This window comes from Ruditapes philippinarum, unplaced genomic scaffold (genome assembly GCF_026571515.1).
Source record: "Ruditapes philippinarum isolate M1 unplaced genomic scaffold, ASM2657151v2 ctg1038_1_1_1_1, whole genome shotgun sequence".
Lineage (NCBI taxonomy): Eukaryota > Metazoa > Mollusca > Bivalvia > Venerida > Veneridae > Ruditapes > Ruditapes philippinarum.
Window position 1 is genome coordinate 283,227 of NW_026853927.1, and position 13,666 is coordinate 296,892.

The following is a 13,666-nucleotide window of genomic DNA, read 5'->3' on the forward strand; positions in this document are numbered from 1 at the left end:
GAAAGACCCCTGTTCCTTCTTACCTCATGTTAGGAATAAACAAGCGCTTCTTTAGGTGTCAACCAAATTACGATGGGGAGTTGGAATTAGAAAGTATGCCTGAAAAGGCGGTAACGAGTACTAAGCCGCAAGGACATCACACCACGCAGGAAGAAGAAAACAAAAACTTGACAATAGATAATGATGAAACAGATGTATCAAAATAGATATACATATCATTACCTAAACTAATCAGGTTTTTTTTTTGCGTAAACAGTGGCAACTGTGTTTCAACAAGGAAATGATTTTGACAAATGTATACGGGAAGAGTTTAGAAAATTACATATGAGTAAAGTCATATTAAAACATTGAAATAACTCTTTATTATTTTAAATCAACAATGTAACCAACAAAAGTGAAAAAGTAACATCTTATTATTTAAAAGCCTGTTACAGGTCTTCACAAAGGAGCGTGCCCACGAATTTATAATCCTCAATATGAATCAGATATCATATATAATTATAAATACCATTTTACTTCAACTGTGTTCAATATGATCTGTCTATGCATACGTTTATATAATTATCTTAATATACTTCTTCATGTATATGGTTTATACCTTATTAAATATTGAAGAAAATGCCTTTATCCTTTTTTTCCTTTCGTCTGTAACTTTTTTTTGCATTACTGACCCACATATCACAGGGCTGAAATGGCATGGGATGTGGGTCAGCATAGAATAACGACGTCCCTGCAAAACTGAAATATCCAATACCAACATACTTGAATGTATAAGTGTCTCCTTTTCAAAACATTATAATTATTATTATTATTATTATTATTATTATTATTGTCATTATTATTATTATTATTATTATTATTATTATTATTATTATTATTATTATTTAAAAACAATGTGCAAACACGGGCAAAATTGAACAGGAATCATACAAAAACAAAGTGCATTGTCTTGAATAACCCATTTAATTACAAACAAAATGTATTTAGAACTTCAGTTGAACCTTACCAAGCTAAAAGTCCAGTCTGACCAAGACTATTCTTCATTTCAAAAGATCAGTTCTAATACTGATCTGCTGACTGTCGAAGTTGTTTGGGTTTTTAACTTCCAATAATCACCAGCTAAGATTATGTAGGTGTACAAGTACCCGTGCAATCGGACCAGACAGACATTACAGGCCAACAGTGGGTAGATCAGTTAAACATTAAATGAAATGTCCAAAGCTAGGCAAATCCATTTCATACATTCAACAGGATAAGATGACCATAGAAGGAAAGAAAAACTTATTTTTAAAATTTTTCGTTGAACATGCATAAAATTAAAGCACACACGTAGAGCAGCATGTGCAAAAATATTAAAATATATTTGTTAGGTAAATTAAACAATTCCGTTTCTTCGAAGGCATGTTTAGATACAAAAATATATAAAGATTATAGAACATTTTTGCCAAAAATGAAAACAATGAATATCCATACTATAAAGGACGTTTTGTAAGCCTCGAGGCAATGAAATTAATTTCTTTAATATCAGTCCAGTATCTACTGCATATTTGTATCAATATGGCAAAAAGGGCATCAAGCGGCGAAATCTAATATAAATATGAATGAAATAAATTACTATAACCAATAATTTCCCATATTCACAAAGTAATAATCAATAGGAAAACATGGTTTATGGTGCGCGAAAATGTAATTTTCATATTAAATAAGACATGAAGGAATAAAACCGACCGCAATTTGGTTAGAAATAATGCGTTATGATATATGGGTCTCGATTTTGACAGAAAAATAACGCCGCATTAGCTCGGATAGTCATAAAATGAACAGAATGAAAAGAAATATAACATAAAATACAGCCAAAATCTTGATTGAAAATTCCAAAGGTCCCGTAAAATATGGAATAAAATGACGGGACGGGATATTTCTAATTTTCTAATACTTGGTCATAATAATTCTTGCTTTATATGCTTGAGCAACCTGACAAACAAATGTCTCTGCCTTCTGTCTATGATGTCTGATCATAAAACGTTCACTTTTACCGTTTCTCTGTATAACCATATGAAACCCCAATCTTAAAATAAAATTGAAGAAAAAGAGATGTTAAATCAACTAAAAGATCGTCCATTGAAATTGTTAAGGAAATAGCTTTAATACTAGAACTAAAACAATGAAAATACATAAACGCCGCATTTGTATCAACATCATTGCTCTATTTAAAAGAAGTAGGAATTTATGAGTGTTTTGACAGATAATGTCTTGTTCTGGTATTATCTTGTATATGAGACTGAGTTTATCTAACATTTGAACTGATGCTGGAAAATGACATCGTGCATCGTCTTGTATTAAACGAGTAGCGTGCTTTAAATGAAATTATTCAATCGCCTTTTGTGAATGTGTCGCGTGCTTTAGATGAAATCATTCCGCCGTTATTTATGAATGAAGTTGCAAATTAATATGCTACTCTAAAATAAGTGCCAGATTAAAATATTCCTTTCCGTATTTTTTTAATTCAAATAATATACAATTTGCAAGGAAAAATTGAAACTCTAGCTTTCGTCACAAACTTAAGTGTATGGCCCTTTAACATTCTAAATACATGTTGTTTAAGTTGTATTATTAATTGAATAATTGAAACACATATATATTTATACTTTTTATATTTCAGATCGCAGAGAATGCAATGTCTCTGAAATGTCGCTGCCATGGAGTTTCCGGATCATGCGCAGTAAAGACATGCTGGCGAAGCCTTCCGTCATTTCGTGAAATAGGGGACTCTTTAAAACTCAAATACGAAAGGTCTGTTCCAATAGCTCGTCGGTCAAAGCGTCGACCACGGCGTAAAGGGAAGACAAAACGCCGACAACCAATCAAATCTGATGACTTAATCTATGTTCATAAATCACCAAATTATTGTCGCCCAAATGTGAAAAAGGGTATATTGGGCACAACGGGGCGTTTATGTAACAAAACTTCAACAGGGAGTGACAGTTGCGATTTGTTGTGCTGTGGACGTGGGTATAATACACAAGTGGTCACATATGTGTCACGTTGTCACTGTAAATTCATATGGTGTTGTCACGTTCAATGTAAAACTTGTGAAACAATGATAGAAAAGCACACATGTAAGTGAAAACTGCGTCTGTAATTTATGGTACAGGGGAGATAATCGCTAGGAGGAGAGAGGAGCACAGTATATTCTCGTGGTCAGTAACAAATCAGTGTAACAGAGGATATTATATTTCTAAACTACTTTGAACTTCCGTCAACGATGTACAGTAAAATGTCGTCTGGGTTCCCAGACAGAGAACGCATCAACGAGGGAGTGTGTAAACATTGTTCATGTACATACATACATACTGTTTGTGTATATATCAGCGTACTTTTCATGTACATTTTGTATCAAACATTAACTGATACTTTTTAACTATACATATTGCGATAATGGGAACTGTAAAAATGTTCAGATTTTGGTATCAGAAAAAATGTGACAAGATAAAAAGGAAGAATATACTGAGTGTAAAAAGGATTGCCAACTTATTATACGCAATGTTAATTTTTATGCAAGGACTTAGATTTGTACGTCACATTGTGCTCTATGCATGCATTGAGCATACTATGATATATCATGTACATACAAACATGTACATTGAATGCTCATAAGTTAACTATAAATCTAGTATATAAAACATGGGAAAGATACTTCTAGAATTTCTTGTGAATGTGGATTGAACTTCTGACCCAGCCAAACCGTAAATACAGAATGACATATTATCACACAATTAAACTTAACATGAGCTAGTTTGAAGAAATTTATCATATTTCAGTTTGTAAAATACACGCTAGACATAATTTATGCAAATATTTTCACGTTTCTTCTAAATGAGAATGTAACAGATGGGGGCGGGGTCTGGTTTGAAAATGGCATCGTGCTATGAAAAGCTCTAGATATTATTTTCTGACTTGATAGAATGAAAACCTATTGTTGCCACGTTTAATGTTAAAAAATTACTTTAAAGCAACATATGACCTATTAGAAAAATCTAAAAAACGGTAGCACGGGAAACTTCACAATTTTAAGCTGCATGCCTCCAGATGAGCCGAAATATTTCAAGAAAATCAATCTTGAGAAAAATGTACCTAGATCTTAAGAAAAGTCAAAATATTTACAATTTTAAGGAAAAAAACATGTTCTATGCAATGAATGACTGTTTTGCAGTATCTATCTTAATATTTTTGCCGCGTTACTAACGCAGTAAGTGCTATTTTTGCATATTCTGACCAGTTTCGGCAATTTCCATAGATTTCAATAGCCGTTGGCAATGTAAAAATTATTTCTTTGTTCACTTGACAATATTTTACTATTTAATACATTTTAAAAATGCTCACTAAAATTAGCATGATTCTGGAAGTATGCTGTTTTAAGTGAATGCGCCACAAGATAAAAGGAGTTCATACGTTTCGAAAGATAGTCTGCAGTACTTTAAAATTCATGAACTATTTAAATCTGCTAATTTCACATGTTATTAGAATAAATATAAAGATATAGATCCTCATGATATGGATAATACATTTTTTTTATATTTTTGCGTTGTTAAATGACATTTGTTTATGTGTTGTATCAATGAACTGTGTTAGTTTATGTGTTGTAAATGTTTGAATATTTTCTGCTGATTCAACGACGTACCTCGTGTCCGGAATGTACATATTTAAAAAGGGGGTTGCTTGATTGATAATTATATATTTTGTTTTCAATAACAAGTTCGAACAAAAAAAGGTAAAATTTCAGTATTTAATCGAATAAAATCACCACCAAAAGATGTTTTTTAAAACTGAATGTATTTTTTAAGATAATAAAGTCTCAAAAGTTTTGGGATATGATAAATTAACATTGTAATTGTCGTCTGATTTCATTATGTTTTTGTCTTTTATTGCAGTATCTCAAAACAAATAAAGGTAGCATAACAATCAATGCTACCTGTTAAAATAATTTAAAACTTCAACATTCGAACTAAAATATATTTGAAGCAGAAAAAATAAACTTTTTCTAGGAACGAAGGACATATTTTTTATCAAATGAACAAGCCCCTTAAATACAGTGTGCATTATTTTGTATATAGTTGATAGTAAATGTACAATATATATTATATAAACATTATGTTGGTCAATGTTTGTATAGGTCCGGCTTGAATCTTTAATTTTTTCCTATTAATGTATGTTATCAAATTATATTACAATACATACTGTTGTATTTGAAACACATACAATGTTTCAAAACGCCTCAAATAAATGCTCGGAAGTTCACTTTATTTTCCCTTTATAAATAATTCTTAATAATGCGTGTTACGCCAAATTGGTCAATTTCATCGAGAGAAAAAATCTGGAAAGTGATCCCTCGGAAACATTAATCTCAACAAAATTACATGAAAATTGCAGACTCGGTTTGATTGAGTCTGTACATGATGGATAATGAATAAGTGCAACATCCCTCACGCCCCCTAGCACCGGCTTGAGCGGTACTCAATTCTCAACACTTAAAAGTGCTGGCATCAATGATTCCGAAGGCACAGAAAAGATAACAACACTGAAGTGCAGTATGGGCAACTTTTTACTGGTTAACATTAACCAATTTAGGAAACAAAGTAAAACATTTTAAATGTATTTTTGTCTCTTGTTGTTGAATTCTAGGATGAAATTAAAAGTAATCCTGAGTTCATAGATTGTAAATGGCAGCACAAACATAATACTGATTTTTGTTATTCCTTATGATGTCTGAATCTATTCAAATTGATTATTAGTTGGTTTAAACATATTTATTTAAGCTCAATTGCGAAACAAGTTCTTGCAACTTATATTAATCACTTTCGAGTCCGCTTCCTGGTACCAACCAGTACTGGTGTCATATGAAGAAACATGGCCGTGACCCGTGTAGGGTTCGAACCCATGGCCTCTGGGTTGAGAGGCAGACATCTAACCAGCTAGTACACCGATTATTAGTTATGATACAGTATGACTTCTGCAGAGCCACACCCTTTGTGAGACAAATAGATTGGTTTCTGCTTAGAGTAGTTGCTCTACAGAGGTAAAATGGCGTGGTAATCTTTACTTTGGGAAGAAATTATATTGTTGTTGTAAAGAGGTAGTTGTTTAACAGAGGGTGCTCTACAGCGGTTTCACTGGTTTTGTTAAGATAATTAATCCACTTTGAGCCGATGTCAGACATAAAAAGTACAATTATACAAGTTTAAATAAAATAAAATAGTCATGTTGTTAACAGTTATTTCCTTCTAAATATTTAAATTCTAATTTTTCGTTGTCACAATGTAACTTTCAATAAAAGAAAATAGCTATTGACATTTTTAATTCTATTTTGAAAAAGAGAATCCTTGTTATCAATTCACTATTATATTACTTGTTTTTAATACAATGTAACGCAAATATATTAAAAACATGTTAACAATAAACGTTGAGAAAGTAACCAAGACTTTGTCATTGTTATATTTTAAATCGAAAAAAATGTGAACGTCTGTGGCGCCGTTATATGTCGCAACGCCGCTAAATGTCGCACTTACCGCTAAATGTCGCACCAAAACGCTCTCATAGTTATTTTTACTGTAATTGCCATTTAACAAAAAAGTATCTTTGTTTTAATTGTTTTCTTTTATGAACCTAAATATCGAGGATTTGAGCTGCTATATAATGTAATATTGACGCTAGAAAGCGTATTCTAGAAAGATACAATTGAAATTCAAGTCTCAATAGATAAGTATTTTTCCTTTGTCTCCCTTTTTCATTTATAACCCTGATTGACAACATCTTAAAAGTATTATGATATTGTCGCGATCAGAATTCGGTTTAAGTAATTTCATTGATTTGAAGACCTTTTTTCTTGCTAGTAGTAATAGTAATACAGACATACTAGGGCGGTTTAAGCCCCATTTACACAGTCCCGGTTTGGTGTCCATGATCAACCGTGGTAAACCGGCGTTGGGTTGTTGAAATTCCGTGAAGTAAAGGGACAAACCATGGTAAACCGGAACAAACTGAGAGATCACCACGGTTGTCTTCTATATTATCTATATTGCATCCTTACCGTGACAAATCGTAGTAAACCGGGATGCGTGTCAGTCAATGTCCAAACGGCAAAGTCCCGGTGATGACACGATATTGCCACGGTAAAACAGGCAGAGCTACGGTAGAGCCAGGGTACATTCAGGTAACTGGCAACAACGCTCCGGTTGGAGCCGGTAATGTCCCGGATATTGCAGACAAGTACGGATATACAACGATGATAGACGGTGGTGTAACGACCTCATGCCGATACAGGTAATTTAAAGAACAGGAATATATAAACTTGAAGTGCTACTTTGGATCATTTACTTTAGAGAAGGAACACGAGCATAGACAATTTGTTAAATGAGAGAAGGAAAAAATCTTCAGTTTGTGCATTTTCAGCTTCAGGTACCTCAACCTCTGAAGGTGTTGTAGACACAGTTTTTTCTAACTTCCATCCCCTTTCTTTCGGATGGCATCTCTGCTGTCTTTTTACCAAATGACTGATGTCAACGTGGTCAGTCAGTTTTATTCTCATAAACTTGAGCAGGAAGCATCGGTGCATTACCAGGGCGTCACAGGCACAGTGCCAGCATCACCAATAGCATTACCGTGGCAAAAACGGCGATGGTCGGGATGGACCGTGATGAAACCGTGTCTAGTCGGGTTTCCACCGGAATCAAGTGGGAAAACACTGATTTAGCATCGGCGCTTATCGTATGTATCCGGTGCTATATCGGGTTCTGAACCGGGAATACACATGGGCTCTGTCGGGGATGTGTAAACGCAATTTGATTTCTCAGAAAAACACCAAGGAACACCTCGGTTCACCTGCTGAAGACACAGTAGCGATACCGTGGCCATTACCGGGACAGTGTTAATTTGGGCTTTATCAAACGGAACCTGCAACATTTTCAATTTTGCCGTTTTGGACTTTCTTTAGGGGTTCTTTTTCCCCCTATTTTATCAATGACTGATGTTCCTCAACACACATCTGAACAACTTATGTATTCAAGGAAAATATAGCACCCAAACCCACTGATCCGGGGCCCAAAGACAAAACAATTTTCATACAGTAAACCAGTGACATAACAATTAAGCTTATGCTTATGAAAGATTATACTTGAATGTCGAATATGATATCATTTAATTGTGGTTACTTTGTTTCGCTAATATGTTTGTTAACACAACCGCAGCCAATGCATTTAAATTTTATAGACTACAATGTTCAGTTAATTTCAACATGATAAAAGTTCAAATCTTATGTTTACTTGTAGCGTATCGTTAGGTAGGAGCTGATTGCTCTAATAATTAATGTACATGCGGTTGTTATCTATCTTCCAATAATGTCAAACCCCTCGCGGGAACATAAAAAATGGTTAACTTGGGTTTTGACATTGCCTTGTTTTGAAATGTTCAACGGGTTTCCAAATGCAATCACTTATGACTTGCATACTTAAGGGAATTAGGCGGCAGAAACTGATATGTGTTTGATATGATTGTATATCATATGTCATTACTTTCAGCTATTAGTTTACACACTATTTGCATTTATATCAAAAGGTATGAGGGGCCTCCGTGACCAAATGATGGCTAACTATTTACTCCTGAGAAATGATTTTTTTTTCATTAATGTAAAGGTTGGTTAATCTTTTGGTTATGTTACTTTTCGATTATGTGTTCGCCTTGATTAACCTTTTGGTTACGGCTTACTGCTAAAAAATTCAAACATATTCACTTAAAACACAAAATACTTATTCTATATAAAAGTAAAATGCATTTCAAAAGGAATTAAGATGATCTTGAAAGGCATTTCTCCCTTTTTATATTTCCCCAAAAACCATCACAAATATTCATTTCAAACTTGAAATATTGACTGAATATCAAGACAAAAATTTCATTTTAACAGAAACGGCAAATACGTGAAAAACATGCACAGTATGAAATGCACGGTCAACACGAAAATCGACAGACAAGGTTGGTCTTATTTGAAAAGGGAAATGTTTTGGGCCATTTTGAAATCTTGCATTTAGCATTCGTATAGTACTCCTTGATCTTTTAGTATTCCCTCACAGGTTTGCCGATCGGCGGTCGGGTGTTAGATATGAGCGAATTTCATGATTAGCAGATATTATCATATTATATGCCGGCAGTTGAGTAAGCATGCAGATGTCAAAATTAAAAAACGCACAGAAAATTTAGTACATTTTACCATTTGTCAAACAATATTTACGCTTGGACATTGTGGCAAGTGATATTTTACTCGTCAAGTCGATTTATACTATGATAAATTCTCGGAAAAATTCATTGAATAAGAATAGTTTTATACTGAGAATCATACTGTCAGAGTTCCAATCAAGTTAAAACAACCTTGATTTTAATAAGTGTCAAATAAAAACAATGACTTATAAAAACAAAAACTTTAATATAGACATAAAAATTCATAGCCCTATTTTAATTTTACAAACCATGAATCAGCAAATAAGAACTCTTGCTGAGATTTGAACTCAGAACTCCTCTTATGCATGTGATACAATAAAGAGGCATTTTGACTATTAAACTACAAGAGCTTAAAACTTATACTAACCATGGCTTGTTATTAAAAGAATAAGATTCTTCCTACTTTTTTGCATCTATATATAGTTTTCAAATAGCCAAGTTTAGGTCTATTATAAATGAAAAAAACTGACCAAAATTCAAAATTTTATCCTGAAAATTCTTTTTTAAAACTTATTTTAAGGATTTTTCAGAATCATTTCAACTATTTAGTACAAAAGAATTAATTAAAAAAAAACAAAACACACACACACTTAAAATGTTCCTTTTTCATATGATTACACATTTCTAAAAGATTTTGTAAAATATGGTCTATTTTATATTCCTTATGGTTCTTATTTTACCAATCAAAGGCATGAGCTGTTCTGATGAATAAAAAAACAACACTAAATTGAATTATCAACAGGAATAAATCATGTCATGTACGTAAATTTTGCTTCTACAGGAGAAGCAAGTAAATGACTGCATACATTGTGTGAAAATGTAACAAATTTGAAAAATTGTACGGGACTAAATTTCAACATTGTTACTGTGACGTCATATGATGACGTCTTGAAAAAGAACGCATACGTTATGCGGCAAAACATGTAAAAATGACTAAAATCACTAAAAAGACTGGTTTGACAATTTTGCTTGTAAAATATACCAGAATGATAAGAACTAGTCGATAACAGAAAAAATCGATAACAGGATAAAAAGAAAGATTGGTCCTATGGATGGAGAACTATCTGACCAAAGGCTCACCCAATAAATCCCTCCGCCTCGCCAGATCCAAGGCACCAACCTATTAATTATTCTCTATCACTTCAGACATCAAAAAAATGGTGAACAATGCATTCAAAAATGTAAAAATGTTTAGTGATATGTAAAATAACATTGATAATACAAATACAAGATTCATTTCTCCCCCTCTGCTTTTACCATGGCTTGGGACATGCTAGAAGTTAAACTGCACACATCCAGATATTTTACTTTCTTCAAAAATCAATCAAAATTTAGGAAAAGTGAAAAAAAAACAGATATGCATACTTCTTTGATTCAATTCAAAATAAGCTTATTAAAAAATTTAAAAATATTGTTATATCAATTCTAACCACTTATTAAAGGAATAATATTGTCCCAATGTTACAAACATTTTAATACATAAAAGGAAATAAATATAACTCTTACTTATGGCTTAATAGTAAATTTTTGTATCTCTGAACTTCATATCTAAATATTTAACTTAATGATGGAACATATAATTATTTTCATTTAAAACAATATGAATCTGGAAGTGTGCTGTTTTACAACTAGGCAGCATTGGGAGAAGTGTAGCGATTGACCTTTTTGACACATACTGTTTTCCGGTATTTACAAATTTAGCTCTGGGGGATTACACCTAATGACGTATATACACCTTATGAAGTATATAGAGGATATTCAAATTTTTTTATAAATACACAATTTATTTCATTGAGTGGTATGAAAACAAATATTTCATGAGTGGCTACCGCCACGAGTGAAATATGATAATTTTTATACCACAAGATGAAAATAAATCCTGTATTATAGAAAAAGACTTGAATTTTCTGTTTATTATATACATTTTTTATATTAAAATTTGAAAGATTACTTCTTAAATTTTGTTCATTGGCTGAATTTAGAAGAAATTAATCCGGCAAGACACAAGTAAAAATATGTAAAATATGTTAAACTGCAGTGAAAAATATATCTTATACAGTGAAAAATATGGAAAATGAAAATACAAATTTTATTTCATATTTCATTTATCAGTATATAATAAACACCATTATTATGTGATATATCTATTTTTTATAATTATTTTAGAGTTTCAGGCGGTTACTATCTATCGCATATTTTACACATTTGAGCCGCGTCATGACAAAAACAACATAGTGGGTTTGCGACCAGCATGGATCCAGACCCTATAACAAGTAGAGAAACTGATAGCGAACAGCATGGATTCTGATCAGACTGCGCGGATGCGCATGCTGGTCTGGATCCATGCTGGTCGCAAACTCATTATGTTGGTTTTGTCGTGACGCGGCTCATTTATTTGTTGATGTTGTGTTAGAATTGAAATAAGATATCCAAATCAGTGATTTTATAGCTTGATAAAATAATTGTTTGTCATTTAGATGTGCTCATTATATCACTCGGGCTATGCCCTTGTTATATTATCACATCCAAACTCCAAACAGTGTTGTTGAGCTATAAAATCACCGTTTGAGATATATTATTTCTTTAAGTTTAAACAGAAAATCTCATTTTATTTCATGGAGTTATTAATACAATGATATTCTAATTATTTTCTAACAATGAAATAATTGTTTTATTTCACTTTAATCCCAAAAAGGCCTAAAACATACATATTGTTACATTATTACACTGCATTTAGGTGAATTCCCGAGAGCTATGAACATAAAGTACCGGAAATGGTGTTTAGCTAGTTTTTCAAATTATTAACCTTTGATTGAAGCTCTGAAGAATGGTAAGTTTGTCACTGTACAGTCTATAGTTTATAAAGTCGTGCGTTTTGGTTTTGCTACACATCCCCCACCATTCCATAATCAGAGCTTCAATATCCAATATCCATGTCTGACCAATAACCGGAGAAAGTTTTGGTCAATGATTGGGCTTTTAAAGTTAATCATGCCAAGTAGTTAAAGAAGTTGATTGGTCAACTAGGGAAAGCCATGGCTTATGGTCATCAAATGAGGTGGTCAGGTTGGTAATGACTGGTAGATTTATCATTGATTAAGTTCAAGTCAAGGTAAATATCATCATAAAGGTGTTCAGATCAATAATTCTGGAACACTTTGACCCATTAAGATTAGATGTACAGGTTTGTCATGACTAGTAGATGTCTGGTCAATAAGTGTAGAACACTGTATATATTAGTAAAATAGATGAGTAAAGATAAATTAAAGTCAGAACAGTTTATTAAAGGAATAACATCAAACACCGCATGGTCTGCACTTCCCCTTCATGGTAGAACTGGCCTAAAAGTGTAGAACAGTTGTTAAAGATAAAAACACCATATAAAATTGAGCTGAAATAGAAAAAACGAATTAAAGTAGATAAACTGCATGGTCTGCACTTCCCCTTCATGATGGACTTGGGCAAAAAGTGTAGAACAGTAAAAGATAAAACACAATATAAAACTGAGCTGGAAAAAAAAGAATTCAAGCAGATAAACTGCATGGTCTGCACTTCCCCTCATGGTAGAAGGGGCCAAAAGTGTAGAACAGTTGTAAAGATAAGTTATACAATAGAAATGTGTGTGAAACAGTCCAGAATGAAAAAGTGGAAGCCGAGCTGATTGTCAGAGCTGTCCAGGGGATATGATAGTGTTGTATTTTAACGAATGTGAGTGAATAAACAGTCCAGGATGAAAAAGTGGAAGTCAAGCTGATTGTCAGGGCTGTCCAGGGGATACGTTTGTGTTATGTAATGATAAATGTGAGTGAAAAAAACAGCCCAGAATGAAAAAATTGGAAGTCAAGCTGATAGTTAGGGCTGTCCAGGGGATATGTTTGTGTTGTTTAATATTAAATGCGAGTGAAAAAAAAACAGTCTAGAATGAACAGAGTGAAAATCAAGCTGATTGTCAGGCCTGGCCAGAGGATACGTTTGTGTTGTGTTTTGATGAATATGAGTGATAAAAAAACAGTCCAGAATAAAAAAAATGGAAGTCAAGCTGATAGTCAGGGCTGTCTATGGTATATGTTTGTGTTGTGTAATGATAAATATGAGTGAAAAAACAGTCCAGAATGAAAAAGTGGAAATCAAGCTGATTGTCAGGGCTGTCCAGGGGATATGTTAATGTTGTGTTTTTATAAATGTGAGTGAAAAAACAGTCAAGAATGAAAAAGTAGAAGTCAGGCCGATTGTCAGGGCTGTTCAGGGGATATATTTCTGTTGTGTTTTGTTGAATATGAGTGAAAAAGAAAAACAGCCCAGAATGAAAAAGTGGAAGTCAAGATGATTGGAAGGGCTGTCCAGGGGATATGTTTGTGTTGTGTTTTGATGAATATGAGTGAAAAAAAGTCCAGAATGA

At 33.0% G+C, this 13,666-nt stretch overlaps 1 protein-coding gene across 2 annotated transcripts in view; it reads left to right on the forward strand.

Moving 5' to 3' along the window:
* The window catches only part of LOC132738410 (protein Wnt-16-like), a 47,939-nt gene extending 41,467 nt beyond the window's left edge, over nt 1–6,472 (forward strand). For both annotated transcript variants that reach the window (XM_060725906.1, XM_060725907.1), the window contains exon 4: nt 2,663–6,472. In XM_060725906.1, coding sequence (XP_060581889.1) covers nt 2,663–3,127 — 465 coding nt within the window. In that variant the 3' untranslated portion in view covers nt 3,128–6,472. The remainder of the gene's footprint in view (nt 1–2,662) is intronic.
* The last annotated feature ends 7,194 nt before the right edge of the window (nt 6,473–13,666 follow it).